This window comes from Parus major, chromosome 6 (assembly GCF_001522545.3).
Source record: "Parus major isolate Abel chromosome 6, Parus_major1.1, whole genome shotgun sequence".
Classification (NCBI taxonomy): Eukaryota; Metazoa; Chordata; class Aves; order Passeriformes; family Paridae; genus Parus; species Parus major.
In genome coordinates, this window is record NC_031775.1 from 432,097 (window position 1) to 456,626 (window position 24,530).

General features: G+C 40.4%; 1 protein-coding gene across 5 annotated transcripts; it reads right to left on the reverse strand.

The window, feature by feature from the left end:
- Positions 1–147: 147 nt before the first annotated feature.
- RUFY2 (RUN and FYVE domain containing 2) lies at positions 148–24,460 on the reverse strand. Of its 5 annotated transcripts, none has more exons than XM_015633418.1 (18): positions 24,392–24,460; positions 21,976–22,149; positions 21,363–21,480; positions 20,076–20,177; positions 18,892–19,015; positions 17,232–17,293; positions 16,593–16,658; positions 14,871–14,940; positions 13,606–13,707; positions 13,057–13,173; positions 12,303–12,470; positions 11,067–11,164; positions 7,248–7,367; positions 5,344–5,473; positions 4,715–4,809; positions 3,567–3,615; positions 2,595–2,672; positions 148–1,727 (listed from the first exon to the last, which is right to left on the reverse strand). In XM_015633418.1, exons 1-18 carry the CDS (start codon positions 24,393–24,395, stop codon positions 1,584–1,586), a joined length of 1,821 nt encoding a protein of 606 aa, XP_015488904.1. In that variant the 5' UTR covers positions 24,396–24,460; the 3' UTR covers positions 148–1,583. The 5 variants fall into 5 exon arrangements, with proteins under 5 accessions (XP_015488904.1, XP_015488906.1, XP_018862822.1 ...); XM_015633420.3 differs by lacking the exon at positions 24,392–24,460 and adding an exon at positions 22,251–23,989; XM_019007277.2 differs by lacking the exon at positions 24,392–24,460 and having other exon boundaries at positions 14,871–14,937; positions 21,976–23,989.
- Between the last annotated feature and the right edge of the window lie 70 nt (positions 24,461–24,530).

Consider the following 24,530-nt stretch of genomic DNA (forward strand, 5'->3'; position numbering starts at 1 on the left):
CTCACCAGGAAGCACGTGAGCAGCACCTGATTGTGGCTTCAGCAGGGTACTCCACTCCCCAGCACAGGCAAAGGCTTTCTAAGCAACTTGAACAAGTCATAACAAAATAAAATACTCTGAATAACAAATTTAAAGTAAGTGGCATTATTCTCAGATAACTTAAATTTATTTTTTTCCAAAAGTTATTTACAGATTTACAAGTATTTGTGTGGTATTTTACAAAAAGTTACATCAGGTCATTTTAAAAACACTTTCCTTTACAAAAGCTACATAAGCAACTACATTGAGGTGTTAAAAAGAATAATAGCTATGTTAGCTTTTAGGATATTCACTAAATCCCTATCCTCAGAGACAAAGCCAAGCTAAACAAAGTGCAAGGACAACTAAAAGAGCTGTTTGCAGCCTCCCTTCTGCTGCCAGCAGTGCCCACGGCTGAAGGAACTACAGGGCTGGTAATTCTGGAGCGTGGAGGGTCCAGGGCTGGAGTGGCTAAAGGGAAGAGGGCGTGAGGGCAATTTATCAAAGGATATTATTTCTATTTGCCTATGGAAAGAACAAGGATTTCACATTCTTGCAAAATTACTATCGTTGACATGAGTGGTTAGACTCAGAAAGGCTCAAAAGTGCTCTGCAAAAAAATGAAGTTTAGGAACCAACTCTAGAAGTTTGAGAAAGATGGTGACAAAACAAGGAATAACCTCCAGTCCAGCACAGGAAGGATGTGATCCCCAGTATTTAATCCCAGCCTTTCTAGTTGGTTTCTAGAGCTATGCAGTGACTCCACAGACAGGCCTGAGAGCATGACTTGCATGAAAACAACGCGGAGACTTGTTCAAGGTTACAATGTCAGACGAGAGGTGTGTGGTGAACAGCTCTCTTTCAATGGAAACACACAAACATCAAATTATTAATTGATGTGAAAAAAATCATTCAGCAAAACACACCTTTCTTCAGCGAGTGCCCCGAGGCACTGTGTGTTCCCTGCCTGACCAAAGCTCCAGTGCAACATTCTCAGGTGTCTCAAACCCTGCCAAGTGAAGAGGAAGCGAACAAGTACTCGGTATTTGGCAATAACTTCTCACACCACTGCATTAATGGCTATGGTTTGTTCCAGTACCATTTAAAAGCAGCTGCTGCATGGTTTTGCTTCACAACATCAACATTTGTGCTATCACAGGCACACTCTGTGGCAGAATTAGGTTGGACTTGTGGCACACCAGCCTGTAGGAGTATCACCTTTCTCCAGATCATCTTAACTAAAATACTCATCCAATACACATTAACACTGAGTCTCCTGTATAGACTGCCCTGCTTCCTCCCAAAATAGCTGCTGAGCCATTTGGTAGACCAACATACCCAGCTAGTTGTTTGTTTTTTTCAATTTTAGATGTGTATTTTGTACATTTAGGTCCCATTGTCCCCATTTGTTCCAAGAGGAAGCAGAGGAGTAACTCATCCACAGTACCTTGAAATGGTAACTCTACACACTGCTTACTTGAAAAGTCTGGAAATACTGCTGTACATTCTTTAGTTGGTGTAGTGGTTTTTACAGGATGAGCTAAGCACCAGAGTTAATAAATATCTTATGGCACGTTAGAAGAGCACCTCTGTATAAGTATTGCATGGCAGGAGTCACAGACACGGACAGGCTTTGGTGAAGAGGGCAGAGGCAGCTCATTGTCAGAGCAGGCATTGCAGAAGATCTCCCCACAGTTCCTGCAGTGATGCTAAATCGTGGGCAGAAGATTGAAAATTTAAATTTACAATGGAAATGTACTTGGTAATTGGATACTGACAAACAACACACACAGAGCAATCCAAGACAGAATTCCTTCCACTTCTTGGCTCTGAGCATGGAGTCAGTTTGCAAAAGATAATTCATCTACATCCCAAACCATGACACAATCCTACACAAATGAGGTTTGTCTAGGACTGCACCAAAGACAGACACAAATTTAATTTAATTTTACAATTTTTAACATTGCTAATACATGGTCTTTGTAGACATTTTTATATATATGTAAATGTGCTTTGAAGATTTCATTCAAACCCTGGATTATGGATGGATTTTGCTATAGAAAAATACAGCATTGAGCCATGATATCTGAAACAGTGGATGCTTCTGTCAGGTAGGTAATTGAGATTTAACATAAAAAGGTAAAGAAACTTCCTGCACACATTAATAGAGCATAGACATTAATGTCACATTTTACTTTAAAATGACAATAAACTCATATTTTCTCACTCTAGTATATAAAAAATGCCATAAAAAGACTTCTACCCTGTCAAAATCTAACAGGGCCAGAGCTGATAAGAGTTTGAGATAACAATTCCACAAAATAAAGTAATTTTTAACTGAGTTGCTTAAAGTGCTTTATGGTACTTCACCATGACACTGTTTCTTTTGAAATTAGGGCCCAGCTGCATTGTACATATGAAAGAACTAAAAAAATATCTCAAAAATAACCCTTCATTCACCTGATCATTGACATTTCATGCCACACCTCAAAGATCATTAATAATTACATCATACTTGTAATAATAATTACATAACACTTGTAAACAAGTTGGAAGAAATCTTGTTAAAGTTTTACCTTCCTTTTGGAAAGTGAAAATTCCTTTTCACACAGCTTGCAATGAGTGGCCTCTTTGTCCTTCAACCAAACCTGGCCCTGGAGAAAAAATTATCATAATTATATGTATCTGATCAAGTTAAACTTTGAGCTCTAGAGGACAAGACAAACCAAGAGTAGAACTTTCTGCTCAGTGCCCTGGGACCAGCATAATGTCACAAAGACACTGAAGCAGCACAGGACTGCTCCAAAAGTGGAAAACCTGAGGGGACAAGACAGAGCAGAGGTGCAGAGAGAACGTGCTCAAGGTGCTAAAGCTGGGCAGTGGCTCAGCTGGAAGAGCAGAAAGGCATCCAAGCCTCAGAGTGAAGCCAAATTCCATGATTCTCACATGGGAACAGTCCTCAAGAAGCAGGGAAGCAAATAAAAGAACCCAGGACAGTGTCAAGCATTGTCCATTTCCTCCTGCTTAAACCACTTAACAAACCCAGAAGTCTGCTCAAGCATTTCAGACACTTTTACCTGGCCTGCAGTAATGTGCCAGGTGACACACCAGATGATCAAACATTTGCAGACAAAACCTCTGCTCTCAAGTGCTGCCTGATGTCTCTAAGAAAGTCCCAAACCTGCTGACATTACACATAGTATTTTATCAGCTTTGGTGCTAAAAGTTTATTTATTTCCTAGGATGATCAAATATTTATTGATCACTGAGAAGCTGAAGCTCAGTTGGCTTCACATTCTGTCCCAGATACACTCTGTAAATGATACCATTGCAAGAAAAGGGCCAAAATGCACAGCTGTGCATCATACAAGGAAAATCAAAAGCAAATGGATTTTTTCCAAGGGGGTTACAGGGAGTCTGTGGTTCTCTGCCACTGGAGGAAATCATACAGTGAGTCTCTCTTGTTGGAGAGAAGTCTTCTCATGCTTATGAAAGATTTCAAAAAGAACAGTTAAAAAAGAAGTTTCTTTTCTCAAAATGTTACTGACCTGTAATGCCTTGTTTGCTTCTTTTATATCTTCTATTTTCAGCTTTGATCTGAATAAGAACAAGATAATGCTATTTCAAACTTCTACACGGTCAGTCATGCTCTAACAACTTAAAAATCTGATTTAGGTACTTCAAAAAATTTTAGCCAAGCCCTCTGAACAAGAGTACAAAACCACATTATGTCATCTGGGAGGAAGCAGCCTCCCCACAGCCATCCAGTGCCAACCCACTGAGACCTGAGTCCCAGGAGACACACACAAAGTTATTCCATCAGAGGCCACATAAATCACAGCAAAACTACAAGAGATCATGAAATGAATCTTCAGCACCAAGGAACAATCATGAGCAGGGCTCACACAGAGCCAAGGCCTTTCCTGCTCCCTGTAGGGCCACGCTGGGGAGGAGATGGGAGCGATGGGAAGTGAGGAGCCACAGCCAGGACAGAGGAGCAGAGGGATATTCCAGAGCAATGGCATCATGCTCAGTGTTTAGGCTGGGGGAAAGAAGGAAGGAAGGGGGGCATTTGCAGTGATGGAGTTTTGCCTTCCCAAGGCACCATTCCACGTGATGGGCCCTGCTCACCTGCCCAACCACGAGCAGCAGTGAATTCATTCCTTGTTTTGCTTTGCTTGCATGTGGGGCTTTTCTTTTCTCTAGTAAGCTGTCTTTATCTTAAGCCTCAGTGAGTTTTCCAGCTTCTGCCTCTCCAATTCTCTCCCTGATCCCAGTGGTGGGGAGGTGGGTGAGCAGATGTGTGGGGCTTGGTGTCTGCCTGGGGCTCAAGAGGAGCAGCACTGCCCTGCTGGAGCCAGAGCTGTTCCCTCCTCCTTGAGCCTCCTCTGGGATGCCAGAGCTGCCCAACCAGGCAGCTGTTCTCACTGCAGAACAAAGCCTAATGCCCTTCAAACCAGGATTTTCAGTTCACAGCACTGTCTTTACCCAAGAGCTCACAGCCACCCCACCAGCCAAAAATAAAACTTAACAGGCCTGACCTAACTAGGCACATTGACTTCTGATAACTGGTTAGCTATCATCATCATCTTCATAATAATAATGTCATATACTGTCTAATATGTTTTACCACTGTCCCACTATTTTTCTTAATTCAAAAATAATATGTATAAGTCATCATGAATAATGAAATTACTCGCTCAGCTTAGATGCCAGTTCCTGGAGAGCAGCTTCCTGGTCCTCACATATGCTTTTCAGGTGCTTGTTCTTCTCCTGAAGTTTCAGGAACTCCTTAAAACAAAACAAACAAAATAAAATGAAACCAGATTATTCTCAGCTTGTGTTTGCTCTACTGCCTAGAAAGCTGCTCCTACTGAGGCTGATCTTGCTGAGAAAGCCAAGGGCACGAGCCATCCCTCACATTCCCTCCAAACCCACCCTGAACAGCAACTGCTCAGGATTAAACTCTCTTAGACCCCAAGAGATAAAGAAACCTTTCTGCCTCTGTAGCCCACTCCAGGGAGAAGATAAATAAACCTGACTGACTGGAGAGCTATGGGTCTGGCCTATAGTCAGATGACAGAGCCTTCAACACAGCTGAGAAGGGAAAACAAGGATTTCATTTTTCCTTATCCAGAGTAGTGATCTGAGGACTAAATGGGGAGTAAAAAGCCCATTTTTTTTTCCTCATCCTATTTGTGAGAATGCTTTCACGTAATCTTTCTTATATATTGGCAAAAATTCTTTAAAATATCATGTCTAAGTCCATAACTAACTTTGCAGTCAATTTCTAAATTACTAGTCAAAGTTTGCTGCAGAATTTACTTTCTTAAGGTTAACTATTTCTTGGGTCTCTGTTCTCAGATGAGATACAGTTTCCTTTTCCTTTTGAAGATCATCCTCTAGGGTTTGCCGCCACTCTTTTTCTATCTTCAGATCTGTTTCCAGCTGAAGCCTACAACAGGGAGAACATAACAAAACAAACATCACTGTGCACAACAGTATCGCTTTTAAAAACAAAACTGAGTTTATTTCTGGGTGGGATAGACTATTATCATAATAAGCTATTAATTTACATGTTTTCTAAAACAGAAAGAATGTGTCAATATAATGATATTTTAGGTATCAGTGTAATAAACAAAGCACTGTCACTTAGAAAATGCTTTTCAGAGCAAATCTATTTAAAGGACCAGGAATATGGCATAATTTTGAAGAGCTGGCCTTTGAAATAAATAAGAAAAGAATAACCACAAAATTCTAAATTAGTTTTACAACATGCATGAGGCAAAGACCCTTAACTTTACACAGCTTGTTTCTAAAATAAACCAAACCTACCAGCCACAGTGCCATTGGCGATGCAGAAAATCATTGCAAGTATCTCTGATACCATAAAATGTATCTAATTTTATGCCCTTGGATGTGAATCTTCTATTTTAGACTAAGGTTTATGGCATTTTGAACAGAACTGAAAATAAAGGAGGAAGGACTTTAAATAACTATTTTTTATTGGGCTTTCTACACAGCTGAGGTTCAGCATGAAGAGGGATATGGATTCTATTTGCTTAACTGAACTTCAGTTAAAGGATCAGGGCTACTCTGATAGAAGACCCATTCTAGCTGGAATTTTACTGTTGGTTTCATGGAAGAGTTGGTGTTTAGAAAGTTATGGAGAAACCAAAGGGTGGAAAGCACACTGTCCAACCTTCTACATCTAAATTGTGCCAACACAGCAAAAGAGGAAAAAAAAAATCTGAGAGTATTCATGCAAGGTCTTTTGATGGGAAACCTACATCCAGATTAATTTTCCTGTTTTAAAACCAAACCCACTTTTAAAGGAAAGACTTACATTTTGGGACACTACCTCAGCATCTGGCTGGAAAAGAAGTGAACATGACCTGGAGGTTTCAGAATTGCAGAATTCTAAGGCTGGGGTCTGAACTGTTCTTTTGCCCAAATCTGCAGAGGTGACTGTGGTAGTAAAGCGAACATTTGTCATTGCAGTTGAACAAGTGGATCGACATTCAGAGTTCTGAGAGAGGCAGGGGAGGGCTAAGAACTGGATTGGAAATCACTAATTTTTAAGCCCCAATCTTTGTGCCAAGGATTTACTTAAATAACTGACTTTTTATCTTCCCAAAGAGGGAAAACACCTGTCCTTACATCTTCTGATGTTACTTACTGATTTAAATTAGCACTGAAGGATGTAACAGGAGAAAGACTAGAGGGTTGGCTTTTACATTAGCCTTTAACTTTTATGGCTCCACTGGATTTTCACTTTTTATTTCCTGTGCAGTGGTAGTTAAACCACTTCTGCCTCATCCTTAAGTTGGATCAATCAAACCATAGTTGTGCCATTTTTATTTAAGTTTACCCTACTCCATCCTCGTGGGCTTTGTTAAAAGTGTCTTTTACCACTCCTCCACTACATATTTTCCCCCACTTAGGATAATTTCCTCCTGAATTAAGCTGGCACTTTTAGCCAAGAAATAATGCTGTTCTTCCCCTTCCTTTCAAGCTGAATGTCATTTTAGAGGCACCCAAATCCAGCTGGGCTTCCTTGGAACGACATATTTTCTTCTGCCTTGCCAGTACCTGACAGGAAGATCTTTAGTATTTACATTCTGTTCAAATCCATTTAACAACAAGCAGCCTGTATTGGGACAGAGGACATATTGCAATGTGGAATGCTCGCTGCCATGCGTTTTTCCAAACAGGAAAGAAATACTCACAGCTGTTTCTCCTTCTGGGAGAATTCTTTCTGCAGGCTTTCAGATTTATTCACATATTCCTGTTTAAGTTTCTCATCCTCAGCCTCAGCCTCCATTTGAGCCTTCTCTGCTTGCTGCAATCTGGTGTAATTCAAATCAACTTTGGGTAAAACTGAAGCTAGAACTAGGGTGTAGAGGGTGAAGAAGACAAATAAAAGAAAAATGGGGAAATAGAAACATTTCTAAATAAAAACAAAGTTTGGGGGAAACTCACAAACTCAAACGAGAAATCCATACAATGCCTAGAGAACTTAGCTCCTGGGTTTGCATACAGTAAGAGAGTAATCACTGTAAGTAATAATTGCTTTATTTTATGCTCATGAATAACAGGTGCCAAAGCATGATACATATTTTAGAATCAAAGCATTTAACTTGATGCTTTTCTTTGTCCTTTAGCATATGTTCATGTGTTATTTCTGAAGCTCTTTTTTCCCCCAAGTAAACTCTGTAGAAGTACTTGGCTTGCACTGATCACCCATTAAGACAGGGGAGAGCATTTGTTGTGCAAAAGCAGCTCAAAACAACTGAGGCATAAGGTTGCATACAGAGCACTGCAATCAGACAGCGAAAAACTTGACTAGCCTAATACAACAAAATACACCCTGACAGGTCCCACTACATTTATAGAACTACCTCAACTACATCATAATTAATTGAGAGAGTCTGTATTAAAAATAATGCATTCTTACACTGGTTAAAATAGCTCCGTACTATAGACAAATCAAAGTGATGAATCAAGAAATGAGGGGTTGTTATTTGATTTAATCTCCTCTTTCTGAATTTCAGCTTTGTTCAGCTGACAGTCCCCTTGGAATGCATTAGTTCACTGTGGTTCCTTTCTGGTGGATGCATTGTAACAAAAGTAAATGCACTAGAAGGGGATTTGTGCTATATTGTGGTTCCACCTGTCTGGAGAATACAAGAGCCTGTAAAATCCCAGTGAATGCCCCCACCTGATGCACCGTGGTCTGCAAAACTGTCTCAAGGGAGGTGCTGGGAGAAATCAGTGAGATGGTTGATTTCTCCCTTCCCAGCAGCTCACTGAGCACAGACCAACTCCCAGCTCCCAGTGTCAGCTAAAAAGAAGATGTGTCAGCAATATGTCTGTGTTTGTGCTTCTGCTGATGAGGTTGCAGCAGAGGGAGTTTCCAAAAGCTGCCAGCAAACAAGGCTGGAGTTAAACTACCTTATCAAGGGTGCAATGTCTCACTCTGCTATCCCAGGGGCTTGAAGAGTGCTCCCAGTCACACCTGCAATGGTAGTGCACAGAGGGCAGAGCTATGGGAAGGAGAATATTGGGGAAAAAGCAGGTCACCCTCCCCTGTGCAACACCAAAAGCATTTTAAACCTTTCCCTAAATCACAAAATCAACTGCAGAGTTGTTTCCACTAGCAAGGCAGAACAGGGCTGGCTGCACTGCTGGAATTCAGGCAGATGCTGAGCTGGCCCCAGTGTGCAGCTGGATTTGGCATTCAGGTGATGCTGTGGCAGATACTTGTTTGCATAGATGACAGTGAGGTGGGTAAGGCTCCCATTTCTGCCATGGCCTTCACGTTGCTCTATTCAGTGTTTCTGGTTTGGGTTTTCTTTCAAGATGAAAGATATTAATTTGTATTTTTCAGTAGCCAGCTCATGGTAAAGGCTCCCTCTGCCTCCAAACCAAGGAATAAGCTACTGTATAACCATGCAGTAGAAATCCTTTCTGTATTATTGCATCCTGTCCCCACTTTTTCAAACACATCCCCCTCTGCTGCAAAACACTAAGATCATTTTCCCAGCCAACTTCAGAGCAAACATCAGGGAGTGTATTAAGAGCAGCCAGCAGCCCAAACTCCTCTTTCTGCAGTGCAGGCAAGCAGCAGCTCACGGCAGAAGTAGGAGCTGTAAAGGCTGCCCTAATGATGGGTGGAGGGAGGGAAAAGGGATTGGGCAGAGCCAGGGGTGTTGATCTCAGCACACACAGCCAGGCAAGATCCTCAGCTGCCAAACTGGTTGGGCAGGTTCAGGAGCTGGGCCCAAACTAAATCCTGCTCACTGCTGCACCTCCCAGGGCAGCTGTGCTAGGCAGGAGCCACAGCTACAGAACATGCCTGGAGTCCCTCAGCAATCAGGCTCCAAGCACATTGTGACTCCAGGAGAATATTTTACCCCAGGTGGCAGCAGGGAGGTGGGACTGTGCTGTAGCTGTTGGATGCCCAGAGGCTGTCAGCCTGCACACACAGGACAAGGAGGGTGGCACCAGCCCCTTTCCTTACACCCATCCTTCGGAGAGCTCAGCTCCCTCCCTCCAACTCCTGCCACTCTGATTTAAGTGCTAGGTACAACCACAAAACCCAACAGAGAGCGTGCTTTTGGGATCAATACAGCCTAAAAGTGAAAGGAATAAGCAGGGGAGAAGGGAAGTATTAGCCAGAAGGGCTACTTTTTAAATCTCTTAGTACCAAAGAACGGGAAAAATCACTAATTAGAAACAAGTGCCATAAAAATGTACAGTCGAAGTAAAGATATCTAACCTCTTAAAATAAAATTTGACAAAGAAGTGATTCAATAGCATTAGAAAACTAGCTTACATTTGCAATAATAGTGCAGTAATTTACTTTTTTTTTTCTCTTTTTTTTTTAAGGAGGGGTAAAGTGAGATCGGAGATGATGTTCTTTCAGAAAACAAAACAGAACCCAGCTACGATCAGTTACAGTGCAGGATTTCTAATACCACTTTCAAGTTTTAATTGGAAAATTCTCAAGTCCTATTTTATCAGCAATTATTTCAACACAAGAGATCTGGAGGAGCTTTCAGAATGATATATCCTTGACAAGTTTATACTGGTGCTGAGCCTCATTGCTGGCACATTTGACGAATGACATTGCAATAGTCCTAGTTTGAGTTAACAGATCTTTGTCACTTCATGAATGCAGTGGACAAAAATCAAAGACAGATGAAGGCAGCAAAACAGTAAAAACAAAAATTGGGATAAAAGGATAAAAAGAAAAAGAAAAAAGAGGAAAAAAGGATGTCAATAAAAGAATATTCATGTCACTAAGTTTTTTTAATACATAAGCATGTTTTTCATAATCAGATTTAAATGAAAAAAAAGACATGTCAAACACCAACATGACAGGGCTTATGGATATGTTATATTTTACAATTAGAAAGATCAATGTTGCATATAAGGCCACTAAATTAAAACGTGTGAATCACATCTTAATATTTTGTAGTACATGCAGTCTAATCATAATGTAAATTTATATCCAGGAATTTTAGTCTTTCACTTTTCAACCTTTCAGCGTGAAAACTCATTAGGTCATTGAAAATAATGGCACTTCCAAAGCAATGGACAACAATTATAACAGCTTCAGCAAACAACCAGTGATCCTTGAAGGCATTAATGTTTATATTAAGCATATGCTTAAGTATAAGCAAAATTAATGCTTCAGTTTCTATTGCATTTCATTCAGGTGGGGAAAAAAAGGGAAGGCAACAAGGAATTGGAATTTTGAAGCAACTGAAGGAACAACTTTTGATATCAGCATAAAAACCTAGGACCAGAAGAAAGATGGTAGAGGAAGAAAACTGAAAGATTAAGTTTGTATTTAAAGTGAGTGTGTTTGTCAAACAGAAAAAAATAAAAACAGCCCAACAACAAAGCACTAATTAGAAATCTCAGGAAGGTTTGGTTTAAATGTTCTACTTGAAAATTACATTTCAATGGCAACTGTAGGAATGCAGTAGGATGTAAGGGGGTGGAGCTGTGAATGAAGAGAAACAAAGATGGGGCTGTACCTTTGTTCTAGCTGTTTCATAGTTGCATTAATTTGATTGGTCTTATCCTCTAATCGACTAATTATTTCATTCTTTTCTTTCATAGCATCTTCAGAAACCTGTGTCACAAAAGAGGTTAAAACTGAAATTGGTATAATTGCACCATTACCTCATGGGAGCTTTTTCTTCAGTATCTGAAGGGGCAAATGTTAAAAATGGCTTCAAGTTTTGATTCTCTTTAAGGATTGCCTTCTAAAAACCCATGAGGACAGTGTGTAAAATCTTATGCCTAGAAAATTTGTAGTTTTATACTTTGCAAGTGTAGATGCTATTTAATATTTAATAAGTATAAATGTTCCCCTTTGGTTTCCTTCAGAAGTCAACTTCACTGACCAGCCATTAGAACCTTACCAGTGAAGAGCAATGAGCTTAGAACAAAAATCACAAAGCTTCTCCTACAAATCAACCTCTCCAAGATCCTAACAATGGAGAACATTCTCTTATTTTTCTCTCCAGCTCTATTTATATTTCTCATCCTCTGGTCCAGTTTCCTCACATTAGCAGATGGGCAAAGTAGAATCCTTTGTCATTTCAATTATCTCTCTGCAGCATACTAATTTTTTCCTCCTCATTCTGCCACAGATTTGACTGGTTTCTTGTGCTGGTTTTCATCATTTATTCCCCAAATCAACTTCATGTTTTGCATAAATAATTCACTGGTATTTGATAATTTGTTAACTGCATCTGGGGTCCCCGAGATCTGTATTCTCCCAAAAAAAGGCATTTCATTGTTAAGAGATTTTCTTAATCTGTTAACAGATTTAAAAGTAAACCCAAAACTGTAATTAGCTTTTTTTATTCAACATATTCTTGTCTTCCTTTCCCTACTTTGGAAGGTCAAGGCTTCTCTTCAACTCCTAACTATGTGCCTACACTCTTCTGTTTTTCTTATACAACACAGGCCAAAAAAATGTCCTTTTTACAGTAAACTATTACTCTGTCTATTGCACACAAGATATCATTAGGCCATGAGCTTATCCTCATGCTCTTTTCTTCCCTAAATCCAGTGAGTGACTGCCTTAAGAACTCCTCTGTATGAAACCATGTTTACATAGGTAACGTTCCAAAATGTCAAGCTGACCTAAGAAGCACAAGGAAACCAAAACTCCAGGGAACAGCAGTATTCAGCTGAGCAGAATGGTAAGAATGCATTTCTCTCTCTGAGTAAAACAGTTTGACAGCAGATTGTCCCTTTACCTGCAGCTTTTGGTACATTTCCACGTTAATTGCTTTAACCTCATCAAGCTGCTGCCGCAGGCCGATGAGAGTGTCCTGCTTCTCGTGGATATCCTTCTCCAGCAGCTTCATGGCAAGCTCTATCTCATGCTTCATGCTAACTTGAACCACTAGCTCATTCTCCATATCCTATCAAACACAAGCACAATGCAACACAAAGGATATTTCAATAATTACAGATCATAATTTTTTATTTTTTTTTTTTTTCTGTTTTGGGACTCTAACAGAGCTGCAGCACCACCTATTTTACCACTTCAGAAATTCTGCTCCTCTTTACCTTTGCAAATTATCCATAAATGTAAAGACATGTATATAACAAATATATACTTACTGACCAGTGGGGGTTTTTAACTAAGGGAGGAGACAACTCACGTTGTAAGAAATTACTCTGCCAATGTTGTACAGAGTTCCCTAAGCATTAATTACAAAAATAGAACTGAAGAATTTGTATTTTCACAGGAAATATTTAGCATAGATAGAGAGCATACAATGTTGCTAAAAGCTCACCTAAAAATTTATCAAAGAAAAAGGTGGTCGCTTTTTTACTGCTCCACAGCAATGTTACTATAGAAATATTAATGCTCTGTAAAAATTCCCTTTTTATCACAGGCACTTAGAGAAAAGGCTGCTGAAGTAAATGAAAGGCAGCATCTAAACTCAACAGAAGCAGAAATATTGCTGCAGTGAGTGCTCTGCAGTGCCAGGGAACGCTCACCTGCCGCAGCTGTGCCTCCTCCCGGAGCTGCCTGCGAGCCTCGTTGTACATCTCATCCAAGCCCTGCCTCGAGTGTTTGTACGTCTGAAGCTCTGCTTCCACATCCACTTTAGCTGCCTGCAAAGATACACAGGTTCTGTCTTTCCTCATCCTGAGTTCTGCAGTTTAGTGGCATAAATTTAACACTCGTGGGGAGTATGAAGAAAAACCTACAAACGCATCCTACAGAGATGGAAAGAGCTGTTTCTGCTCTGTGGTCGCTGGTTTGATAATGAGAACTGAGTAAAACCAGCAAAATGAGCATCTAAACTGCAGTGCTGTCCTCCTTTGGTGTCACTTGAATACACCACACATGCACAATCTACTGTCCTACAATTTTAATTTACTTACACCATTTAGAAAGCTCCACAGATTCAATAAGTCTTTTCCCTCATTAAAGTTGTTTCAGATTTGCACAAGATAAGCTTACTTGAAGTTGAGATATACAGACTTTTGAAAAATAATTAACCACGTCATGTTGTAATATCAAAAGTGGTAAAACTAACATACCTCTAGATGATGCTGTGTTTTCATTAAAATCAGGGTATTTTCACTCCTTAATTGATGGTTCTCTTCCTGAAGTTTAATTATATTGTTTTTCGCTATTGCTAACTGAAAAGAAATAAATTAAAAAGAAAAAGAGAAGCACTGTGACCACTTTTGTGGGTAGAAATAAAAAAATGTTCTGATTAATGCAAGACCAAGCCATCCTCTGCTCCATTCTCCCTGTCTGCCAAACAGAGGATTAGTTGTTTTTAAAGGAAGCATGAAGCTCCTGGTTTTAATAATGAGTCACTTTCATTACACAGCAGCAGCAGCATGTTCAGGATACTTCACTGTTTCATGTCTGGTGAAGAATGTGCTTTCTTTTCATTGCTCCAATGTCTGTTCTTTCCACTTGGCTTCAAGTTCATCCAGTTTTCATTTTCTTTTTTGGACATCTTAATATATCATATGGAGCAGCTTACCTAAGAAAGCTCTCCCATATGAAAAACATATTTATAAAAGATGACATTTTATAACTGGGCCCTACAGTATACAACTTAATGTCAGAACTATAAGCCAAAAAATCAAAACAAGTGGACAGTTGGGCTGAAGGCTTACAAAGGAACCAGAATACTCTGAGAATTAACACTCAGAAAAAATGTTTTCACTCTGTCTGGATACATTATCCCCAGACTGAGCTAGCTGTCCCTTCAGCAGCTGAATTTAGCGCTTTCAATTTTCCCCTTCATTAACTAAAAAAGGTGCTCTCTCTTATGAAGCTAAAAATATTGGAAACTAGTCAAGTATCAAACAAAATCAGAAATATAGGCTATAAACACCAACCCAGAACCAGACAAGTCTAAAAGCTGTATGTAAGCATCAAGTAAACAAGCAAGGAACAATCCTTTGGCTAAAGCTGAGAACTGGATCAGAATTTGCTTGGTGAACTACTTTCTGTCTCTTTGTAGCAACTGGTGTCAGCCATTCTAGACTAGTCATCTGCACAAATCAGACTGACAGCTGGCATTAAGAAAGGATTCTCTTCTCATTTTGTCCAAAGTTGGAAATTGCAGTGTTCTACAGAGTTAATAAAAAAATGTACTGAGGCTAGAGGCTACGTAGCTGACTACAAATCCCTGCAGCTGCTGCCCCTCTCTTCTTTAGGCCAAAATAAAGCTATCTGAATATATTATATAGAACTTCCATAGCTTAAAATAATGTAAGAAGATTCAGAAAAACAGTCTTTCAGAGAAAACAAAATGCTACACATTACTAAAACAAAAAAGTACCTCTTCAATCAGTTTAGTGTTTGATTTCTCCAGTGAGTCAACTCTTGCATGTAGACTGCTAACTGTGCTACTGAAAGGGAAAAAGAAACAATGGTATTCAACATTACATCAAAACTCATTCAAGCAAGCTCAAAAGCTTTAATGCAAGGTACAGTGATTAATGGTTAAGAGCTGTGAGGTCTGTTCCCATTATTTCCTAAACAGAAGAAAATGACTCTCTTTTGTTGAACATATATATACACTTCTTTTCAGTTCCCAGTGTCACCCCCATCACAAACTCCTGGTTGGCTGTAACTTCCCATGCACTCTCCCCTTCCTTTATCCTCACAACTGCATTGCATCCAAAAGATAAATGAGCTCCTCCCCATGGAACACCACCATTCTCCAGATTCTCTTCCTCCAAGATACATTTATTTTATAAAATCATTTGTTTCTCTGCATTTTTTGAGATTTGCCCTCAGGCTCTTTCTTGATGCTTCTTGACTTCATTTAGGAGTCTCACCACAGTTTTATTGCCTTTTATTACTCTGTTGCTTTTTATAGTATCAAACTACATCCAGGCCTTTTCCATAACCTGATTGCCTATTTCTGCAGGAAGCACCTTTTTCTTAGGCTGCACTTCACCCACAGGGAAACAGAAAATTTAACCCGTAACACCATTTACTTTTTCACATATTTCTCTGTGGAGGTTGCCAGTTCATTAGGAACAGCAGGGCAGAGAGATTAATGCATTTTAGGATGTCTAAACACAAACAGCTGAACTGAAATAAAATAGGAGAGCTGCTGAATCACTGATGTGGCAGGAAATTCTAGGCACAAACCAGAGTACAAGAACACACAGAGACTCCCCTGGATAATGACATTACACAAACACCACTGCTCTTAATTGTCATAGCTCCTTTCTTCTCCTTTACTTTCATTTTCCTCCTATTTGATGTGCTCAGCTTTTCAAGGTTTCTGCTAAGTGACACCATTTCAAAGCAGAATATCCTTACTCCAACAGGAGCCTTATAGTAATGAGTGCTCCAGATTACCAGCATTAAAAGTTTTAAAAGATAATTACATTTCAAAAAGGATCAGGATCAGCTGTGCTACAGATGCTACAGAAGTTCTCTCTGGTGCTGTTTGGTTTGATTCTGTTTTTTTGGGGATTTGTAGCTCCACATTAATCATTTAATTTTGTACAATACTCCTCAGAGAATTTAAATCATTGTTCTTCTATTTGGACAGTAACAAACACAGTGGTGAACTAGGTTTGGACCACCCAGCAAAGAAAGGGGAAAACCCTGCTTTCCTGAGAAAATTGTGGTTCCTATTGTTTCAATTAATTCATTAATGCCACAAACTAAAATATTCTGGAAGGAAAAAAACCAAAAACATATGGATTCACTGGAACAGTCAAAACCACTTTTGGCAAACTGTTAAATAGAACACAGCTAGAATCCAGACCAGGCTTTTCACTCCTGTGAAGTTATGGACCATGAGGACCTTCATCGCTTTGGCCTGCTGGTTTTGTGTTTCTTTGAAAATATAGGTTTGGACTGTCCAAAAGCATGAAAACTGACACTCCCTGAGCCTCTCCAGAAGAGTGTCTGCTCCTACTTCACTAAATATTCAGTCTAAACATGGAAAAATTGCAGCTCTTTCTCTGAAGTTCTCTCACAAAGCTTAAAAAAGGCCTGTAAGCCTGGCCTGACACCCATACTTCAAAGTAATACTTACTTCAGTTGCCTGTTTAGTTCCTCAACATAATTCTTTTGGTCCAATATTGCAGCAATCTGTACATTCCTAAAGCAAGCACAAGATAAAATTAACTTTAACAAAATGATGTACTAAACTATGGACTGAAAATGTACATATTTACCATAGGCAAATGTCCATCTCAATTGGGTTTTTAAAAAGAAAGGAAGCAACTTCTTCTCACACTCATGAAGGCAACAAGACACGTGCTGTTATATCAGTGAGACACAAATCTCTAAATGCTTTAACTGCAAACAGTTTCTCTACATGGAACATAACATACACAGTCTGATAAGGATGTTTATTTACTCTGCCATAACTCTGGTTCTTTGGAACTCTGACTAAATCCCAAGCTGAGGGCTTAAAGATCTGCAGGCTCCTTTTCACTGCCACCTGGCAAGCCTCCACTACTTGGAGGCAGTGGGTGATGCTGCTGAGGTTTGCTTCAGACTGCAATTATTCTTCCAGCTAATTAATAACACAGAACAACACACTGGGGCATTTTTCTCAGGACCAGAAAATTTCATCTTTAGGGAACCTGATTTATTTCTAAAAGAACAGGCCCCAGCCAAGAAATGGTTTGTTAACATGTGAAAGAGGAGATGTTTTGTGAGGACATACCTTTCTTTACCCCCAATGTCATCATCACTCTTCAAATACACAGAGAAATCGATCACCCCAACCTAGGGCAAAGCAAAGGTACAGCTTCATATCATACAAATAACTGCTGTTGATATTTACAACCTTGTATCTGTGCAACTGATAAAACCTCAGTTACAGCATTTTTAAGATTCATCAAGTTTCAGCCAGAAGCTGTAAAACCTGAACTATAAGACTTGAAACAAGATTTTACTAAGTTTAATATTTACTTGGTTTATACAATGTTCTCCTGTTTGTTCTTTCCATGTCTTTTTAGAAAAACCTCTTCTCCAACAACATTTTAAAAACACATTTTTCTTATTAAAGAAAACATAATTTCTAATAAATAAGGTAAAATGTTCTATCTATAGAAGTTACTTTATTTCAGCTTGCTACAGCTACATAAACACATTTCACCATTGAGTAGTGTTAAAAAAACATTGGTATGTTTTTTTAACATACCAAGACTGTGCTCCTGGGTTGTGACTTCCATCAAGGCTCAGAAATTTGCCTTTCTGCTCAAGAAAACCTGCTCCTTCTGGCTTCTCTGAGAAGGTGCCTTCCTCACACTACTCTTCACAAACAGAATTATTCTGGCCATTTTACAGATGTCAGATCTGGACACGCTGCAATCAGAATCTCATCTGCACAGCCACTCTCAAACTGAGTTTTCTCTCTCATGCAGCAAGGCCACCCAGTGATAACAGAGGTGCAGCCAGCAACAGATTTTGTTATAATACACATATTTAATTCTCAACACCAAGAGCAAGCTGATAAACTTCCTGGAATTACAGGCCTGTCAATGTAATATCTTCTTTTGCACAAGCTCAGTCCCTGACACTTACACTAAACAGTAACTAGAACAAACAACTGAGGACAATTAACCACGTGATTCAAAAGCACACACACCCAATTAGTTGTAACTTCTCTTTCCCAGAGGAACTGTTTCTTTCATCAAATATATGATGAAGTAATATAATGAAATAAATAAAAATGAAAGTAATAACCACTAAAGCTACTATGATTTTTTCCACAAAGTGGAAAAATACCAATCAGGGCTGAACACAGGCTACATTTATTTACAAATACCTGTGCATCTGCCCTTAAACAGAATCTGTTAATATTTTCTTGGAAAAGATCAGGGTTAAAAGTCAAAGCCCATCCAAAGCAGGAAGAATTCCAAGTCTTGCTTTGCAGAATCAAAGCAGTCACCCTCTTAGGAGGTCGTAAGAGAGTGTTTGTTTCAGGTCCCTGGATCATTCTTAGGATGTTCCAGAACAACAATAAATGAACCAAGCAGGGTAAACTGGTCGTGGAGCTATGATTGTCCCACAGAGGAGAAGGATGGGTCACACAAGTCAGATGGAAAGACCTCTGCCTTGCTACAGCTGCTCCCATTTGAGGACAAAGCACAAAACTTCACCCTTGCACTCTGACCATTATCTTCATTTAAAGGTCTGACCTTGCTGATAATGAGGTCAAGGCAACGGCCCCACAGCTCCAGGAGCTGGATCATCACACCCTCAACAGTCTCTAGTAGGATTTCTAACAAGTCACCCCTCCAAAGCAACAAAGTTCACAAACAAAAGGACAGAAATATCTCACAGATTGCATCTACATTCCTTTACCTGCAGGGACTTACTTGTGAATCCAGGTCCTCTCCCTTCACACACAGGTTGGCATCGATCACATTTAGCCCAACTAAGAGCCCAACAATAACTGCTCCTTCTTCCTCCATCATGAGTGCATGATACTCATAAAACTCACTGTGTTGAAGCACAAAACTGCATCTTACTGCTGTATTCATTATAGATACATCCAATAGATAAATCATAAGTGACTTATACACCTAAATTTTCTCTTATTGTTATTACTACAACATCCCTAAAAATGAACTGGGCCTGCCCATACTTTCACCTCATAAATATTTAAAAATTCCAAGTGCATTAAAAATTAAAGTGCATGGTTTGTCTCAGAGGCTATTAAAAGACAAAGATACTGCCTTAGGCTCCAGATGGCTGGGACACTGTGGGGAGAGTGACAAGATTTACTTTACTTTTTGACTTTAAAAGAAAACAAAAAGAAGAAAAAAGAAAAAAAACAAAACCAGAAAAGGCTCTTCCATACTGGCTATTAGCCAGTTTTGAAGAGGATACTGCAAGAAATGGATGTCTGGCCACACTGAGTCAGACAACTCTTTAAGCTGTTAAGAAGCACTGCAAGCAATGCAAAAGAAGCACCTTTTGGGGAAGAATACCTGGAATTTAGCGAATACATGCTTGAAATTCAAGGACCCAAGGAAGAGATTAAATGGATAAAAGAGAAACGTAAAGGGCTGAAATGCTGAAAGGGTTTTTAAAATATAAATACTACTATAAACAACAGAGTATCAGCATTTCTTCTTGAACTTTTAAAATAACATTTTAGATTCTATGTAAAAAACTGTCCTTTCACTGGAAAAGCTTCTGAACATCAACAGCATCCCGACATACCAGTGTTATCTAGGCACAAAGCCAGTCTCAAAAATATTTACAGCTTATAAAACTGAAATTAAGAAATATCTTTCTCCATTTGTGCTGTAATTACTCCACCAGAGAGGAGAAGTTATGCTAGAAGAGAGCAATGGCAGTGTTAGAACTGTGAAAGCAAAGTTCAGAGCAAGAGCCCTCCTGTCCACGGCAGCTCAGTGGAAACCACACACACGGTAGGGATGAAGTCACCTCCTCTCCTGTGCTTATTCTTCACAGTGGGGGAATGCAGGATTGTTTTTTTAGGAGGCTAAACCTCTAAAAATAAATTGCAAACGAAATCTAAGGAATTGTGTACCTGAGGAGGTCTCTCTGAATGATTAAACAGCGAAGATAATCTGCCATTTTCTTCTGCATCAGCGCTAGCCGCAACCAGGCCCGGGCACGGCCCAGCGGTGTCCTGAAACAAAGGGCATGCAAACAGTCCCAAATTAATAACATGCTGATTAAATCATCGTCTTCAACACCTTATCAGTCTTCTGGTGGAGCAATTGGTGCTTCTGAAAGGGTATTTTAAACTATCAGTTGAGCACCACCATCTGGAAAGCCATAATGTTTAGGCTTTGACTCCAAGCTTTGGGATAACAGGCAGATTTTCAACGGAGCTTGGGAGCAGACCCTGGAAAAACAGGAGTATAGAATGCACAAGAGCCTGATGACAATGTCCTGTTTTCTGCTGAAGTAAAATGTTTGCAACAGTTGAGCCTCCTTTCTGCAATTTGTATATTAAGAGTTGAGGGGAATTGCAAAAAAATGAACCAAATGCCCATCCACAAGCCACCACTGCAGCTTCCCTTCCCAATCCTACTCTCTGGCTCCAGCCAACACTTACTTAATCCTACCTTTAACTGTGTACAAATTCGGTGCTATCTTAGGAAGACAATGCCAAAAAATAAAGATGAAGACATATGTAACACTAATATCCAGCAAATTACACCTGGACCTTTAGAATTTCCTCTTCCAGGGCTTGTTTATTTACAAGTGGTAAGCACATGAATGAAAAACCCCTCACAAGTTGTGTTAGGACAGGATAGGAAGTGAATAACACACTTGGCAAAGGTTATTACTGCCTCTGGCCTGCTACAAGAGTAAATAATAATTTACATGTCTACATGCTTTAGATAAGGTCTAAAGCTATAAATTAGAACCCTTCTGCTGCCATGCACCAATCAGTGTAACCAAGCCCCTTTGGAACCTGATGTATGGCAAATTTTAAAACTAAACACAAAAGCAGAGTGCAGTGGAATGGGAGGAGAATAAATTCACATTTGAGCAGGACTGGGCAGGCAAAAATCTCAAAAGCTGCCTAATTCTTTCCTCTTAGGGATGTCACCTTTTGGTTGGGTCCAGCCTTTGCTGACTGCACTCATTAATGTTTGCTGCAGTTCTGGACTGCAGAGTGGCTGATGTCCAAGCTGCTCCTCTTTGCACTGCTGTTATCCACCTCCCATTCACCTGTGCTCTCCCCCAACACCATGTGCTAGCTGTTCAAGGGCTTGATTAATGCCAAATGAAATCATGAGACACCTGCAGATTCTCAATCAGGTCCTTTATTTTCCTGCTGCATTTCACCAATGCTACTTACTTAAGGCCAGGCAAGTCTCTGACACTTGCTGCTATTTCCTCAGCTTCTGGATATAATTTCTCCACAAGTTCCAGAGGACCCCAGATGGTTTTATTGTAACTTAGGAACGATTTTCTTACTATGAAAAGAAAAATCAAGTAACTGAATTAATTTCAATTACTGCAGTAGCTTCCTTCATAATATCTGGTGTGTGAAAGGGTTAACTGCTGAGTCCAGAGCTCCAGATAACTCTTAACTGAGATGCTGGTCAGCTCATCAGTATCCAAAGCCAACTTCCAAATTACTTTTCTGTGAATATAAAGTTGATACGCTAGAAAAAAATTAATATTAAAAAGATGTCTAGCTAAAAATATACATTACATATATACATGCAGTTGGCAAACCCTGAACCACTTAAAACAAATGCTGTACACAAGAACAAGTTGGTAAATCTGGAAATATATGTGGTGAGTAATTAATAATTACACTATTCATTACAAAAGGTGACCATTTACTTTTTTTTCCCCCAATTCTTTATGCAACATTACACTTTTTTTTTATGTACTTCCAGAATGAAAGGAAGAAAAATGGCATGTTTGGGATGAGAAATATGCAGCTAGACCTATTTCCACACCTTTCAGGCCATGCTTCAGGCAGTGCTCCATGACAACAAAGAACTGCTGCAAAGGTGGGTAGTCAGAATCCAGAGTGCGCCCAAAGCTCAAGGCTGATTCAATGAGTCCTTTGATACTCAGTTTAGCCATGTTCAACAAATTTGCTCTTTCAACAGCTGTAGGGTCCTTTACAGCTAAGACAACAGAGAAAAAAAAACACATCATGGTTCAAGTTTTAGGAGTGACACAAAGAAATGAAGTCCTTCACGTCCACCTTGTTCACAGAAAAACTTACCTTAACCTAATAAACTCAACAGAACAAATTCAGGAGGTGCTGTAAACCACCATGTCATAGAAAAGCTTCCAATCCAAAACACATTCTTAGTGTTTGAACAGGTGAATGTAACCCCAAGGCACTCCAAACTCTGCTGCATGGCTGCAACCAGTGCCTTTCCCATAGTACTAAAGGAGCCTTCCTATTAATTGATGGATTTATTTGGTGTATTACAGCCTACCTACAGAAGCAGACCTCATACTTTTAATATATAATCACTTTCCACTTTAAATTAGCTTTAATTTTTCCAATTTAAATTAGCTTTAACTGCACAGTGACACAAACACACACCTTCCTTCTCAGGCTGTACAGAGTCTCTACCACTAAGCCAGAAGCATTTTCTGGAAAATATTACATACTGAAAATTCAGTTTCTCATCTAGCCACCACGTATTTTCTACACATAAAATCTTAAGAATTAAAGGTTTTGCTTTAACTTGTTTTGGTAAACATTACAAAGTGTACACTCCAAAAATACATTTGAGGATTAAATCTAGTCATTAAAAAATCTGTAGTTTTTTACAATCATCTTAGTCTGGCTGAATGGACAAGGTTCCTCTTCTCAGAAATCCTGCTACTGAGAACAGAGTGCTCAGGAAATTCTTAAGCTTATTTTCATTTATAATCAAGCAATTCAAACATTCAGGCCAGACCCTATTTTCTCCAAGCCAAAACAAGCCTCTGTTTATTCGCTATTATCAAAGTAACCTGGAGGGAAACAAAAGAGTTGATGGTTTACTGTTTAATTAAATCCAACAAGTGAAGTAAAAAAACAAACTTTTTTTTTTTTTTTTTTTTTTTTAAGACATTGAGACAACAGAGATGTCAAAATACCTAGAAAAAAAATGTGAGCCTGTTCCTTTGCAAATCTGAGCATTGGTACAGGACTGTATCTTTGCACATCAGAAAGCACAAAGAACCCAAATCATCACAACAGATGGATATTTTCTCAGTTCCTCAACAGCAATGAAATTACTTGTCTCTTTTCCTGCAGACTTTAGGTATTTAGGGGTTGGATATTACAGACCCTGAAAACTGCTTTCTAATATTCTGTTTCCCTAGTTGCCTGCCAAACACCCAACCACCACAAAATCTATCTCTGCTTTCTAGGAAAAATAACTCCTGAGATTATGTACCTGTGACAGCCTTCAAAACTACGCTTACAGTTCCCCAGAACTTCAACAGAAAACCCCAGAAGACATTAGAAAACTGTCAGATAATGAGAGACAGGGCTCTGGCAAAATTGTACCCAGTTAGCAGCCACTGCTTCGTCTCTTCCCTTCTCCCTGCTCGGCTGCTGGGGACTGAGCAGCCCTACCCGGAGCAGCACCAGCACAGCATCCCTGCCTGGGACAGCTGGAGGCTTTGCCTTTCGAAGCAAACATCCTGCTTTTTTTATTAGCTTTGCTACTGCCACTATTAAATACGAGTGGCAGCGGAGGAAACGCCTTGCTCAATGCAGACTTCAGGTGGGTAGCTCTCCCTCGCTACTCAGCCTGCCTATTTCCCCAAAGGCATCATGAAAATTCCTTTGTCAGGTGACCTCATTTTGACTTCTGGAGCTGATCCTCCTCAGACAGACTTCTATGTCTGCTGTCCTTTTAATTATCAGCCCTCTTCTCTGTTCTTTCTGAGGCGAAATGCATTTTAGGTCTGTTTCAAAGTGTGGTCTGCCTGCGTGTTTTTTCTTCACCCGCTCCTTAAAAAAAAATAAAAATAAATGACAAATGCTTTTAAAATTTAAGATCAAGATTCAGAATTTAACATCGTGTGTGAGATCCTAAATCGCAGCTGCTGCTCGGCTACCGTACGGGCTTATCACCGGCAGCAGAAGGAGCTCCGCAGGGCTCCTCTCCCCGGAGCAGCAGCCCCCGAAAGGGCTGTGGCCAGCATCCCCGGCCGCGGGTGCCGAGCCCCGGCCCGTGAGGCGACCCCGCTCCCGGCCGGCCGAGCAGCCGAGCGCCGCCGCTCCTGCGGCCTCTCCCCCGCCCGCACCGCGGGCCGGGCCCCGCCGCCGCTGCCCCTCGGCCCGAGCCTCGCCCCTCGCTGCCCGGCGGCCCCCGCCCATCCCGGCCCCGCTCCCGGCGCCGCAGCCCCGCTCACCCATGGCTGGAGAGGAGGAGCCGCCGCCGCCGCCGCTCCCTCAGGGCCCGCGGCTGCTCCCGCCCTCCGCCCGCGCCGCGCGGCGCCCCCGGCGGCGGGAGGACCCGCCCCCGGCCCTATCGCGACAGCAGCGCCGCCC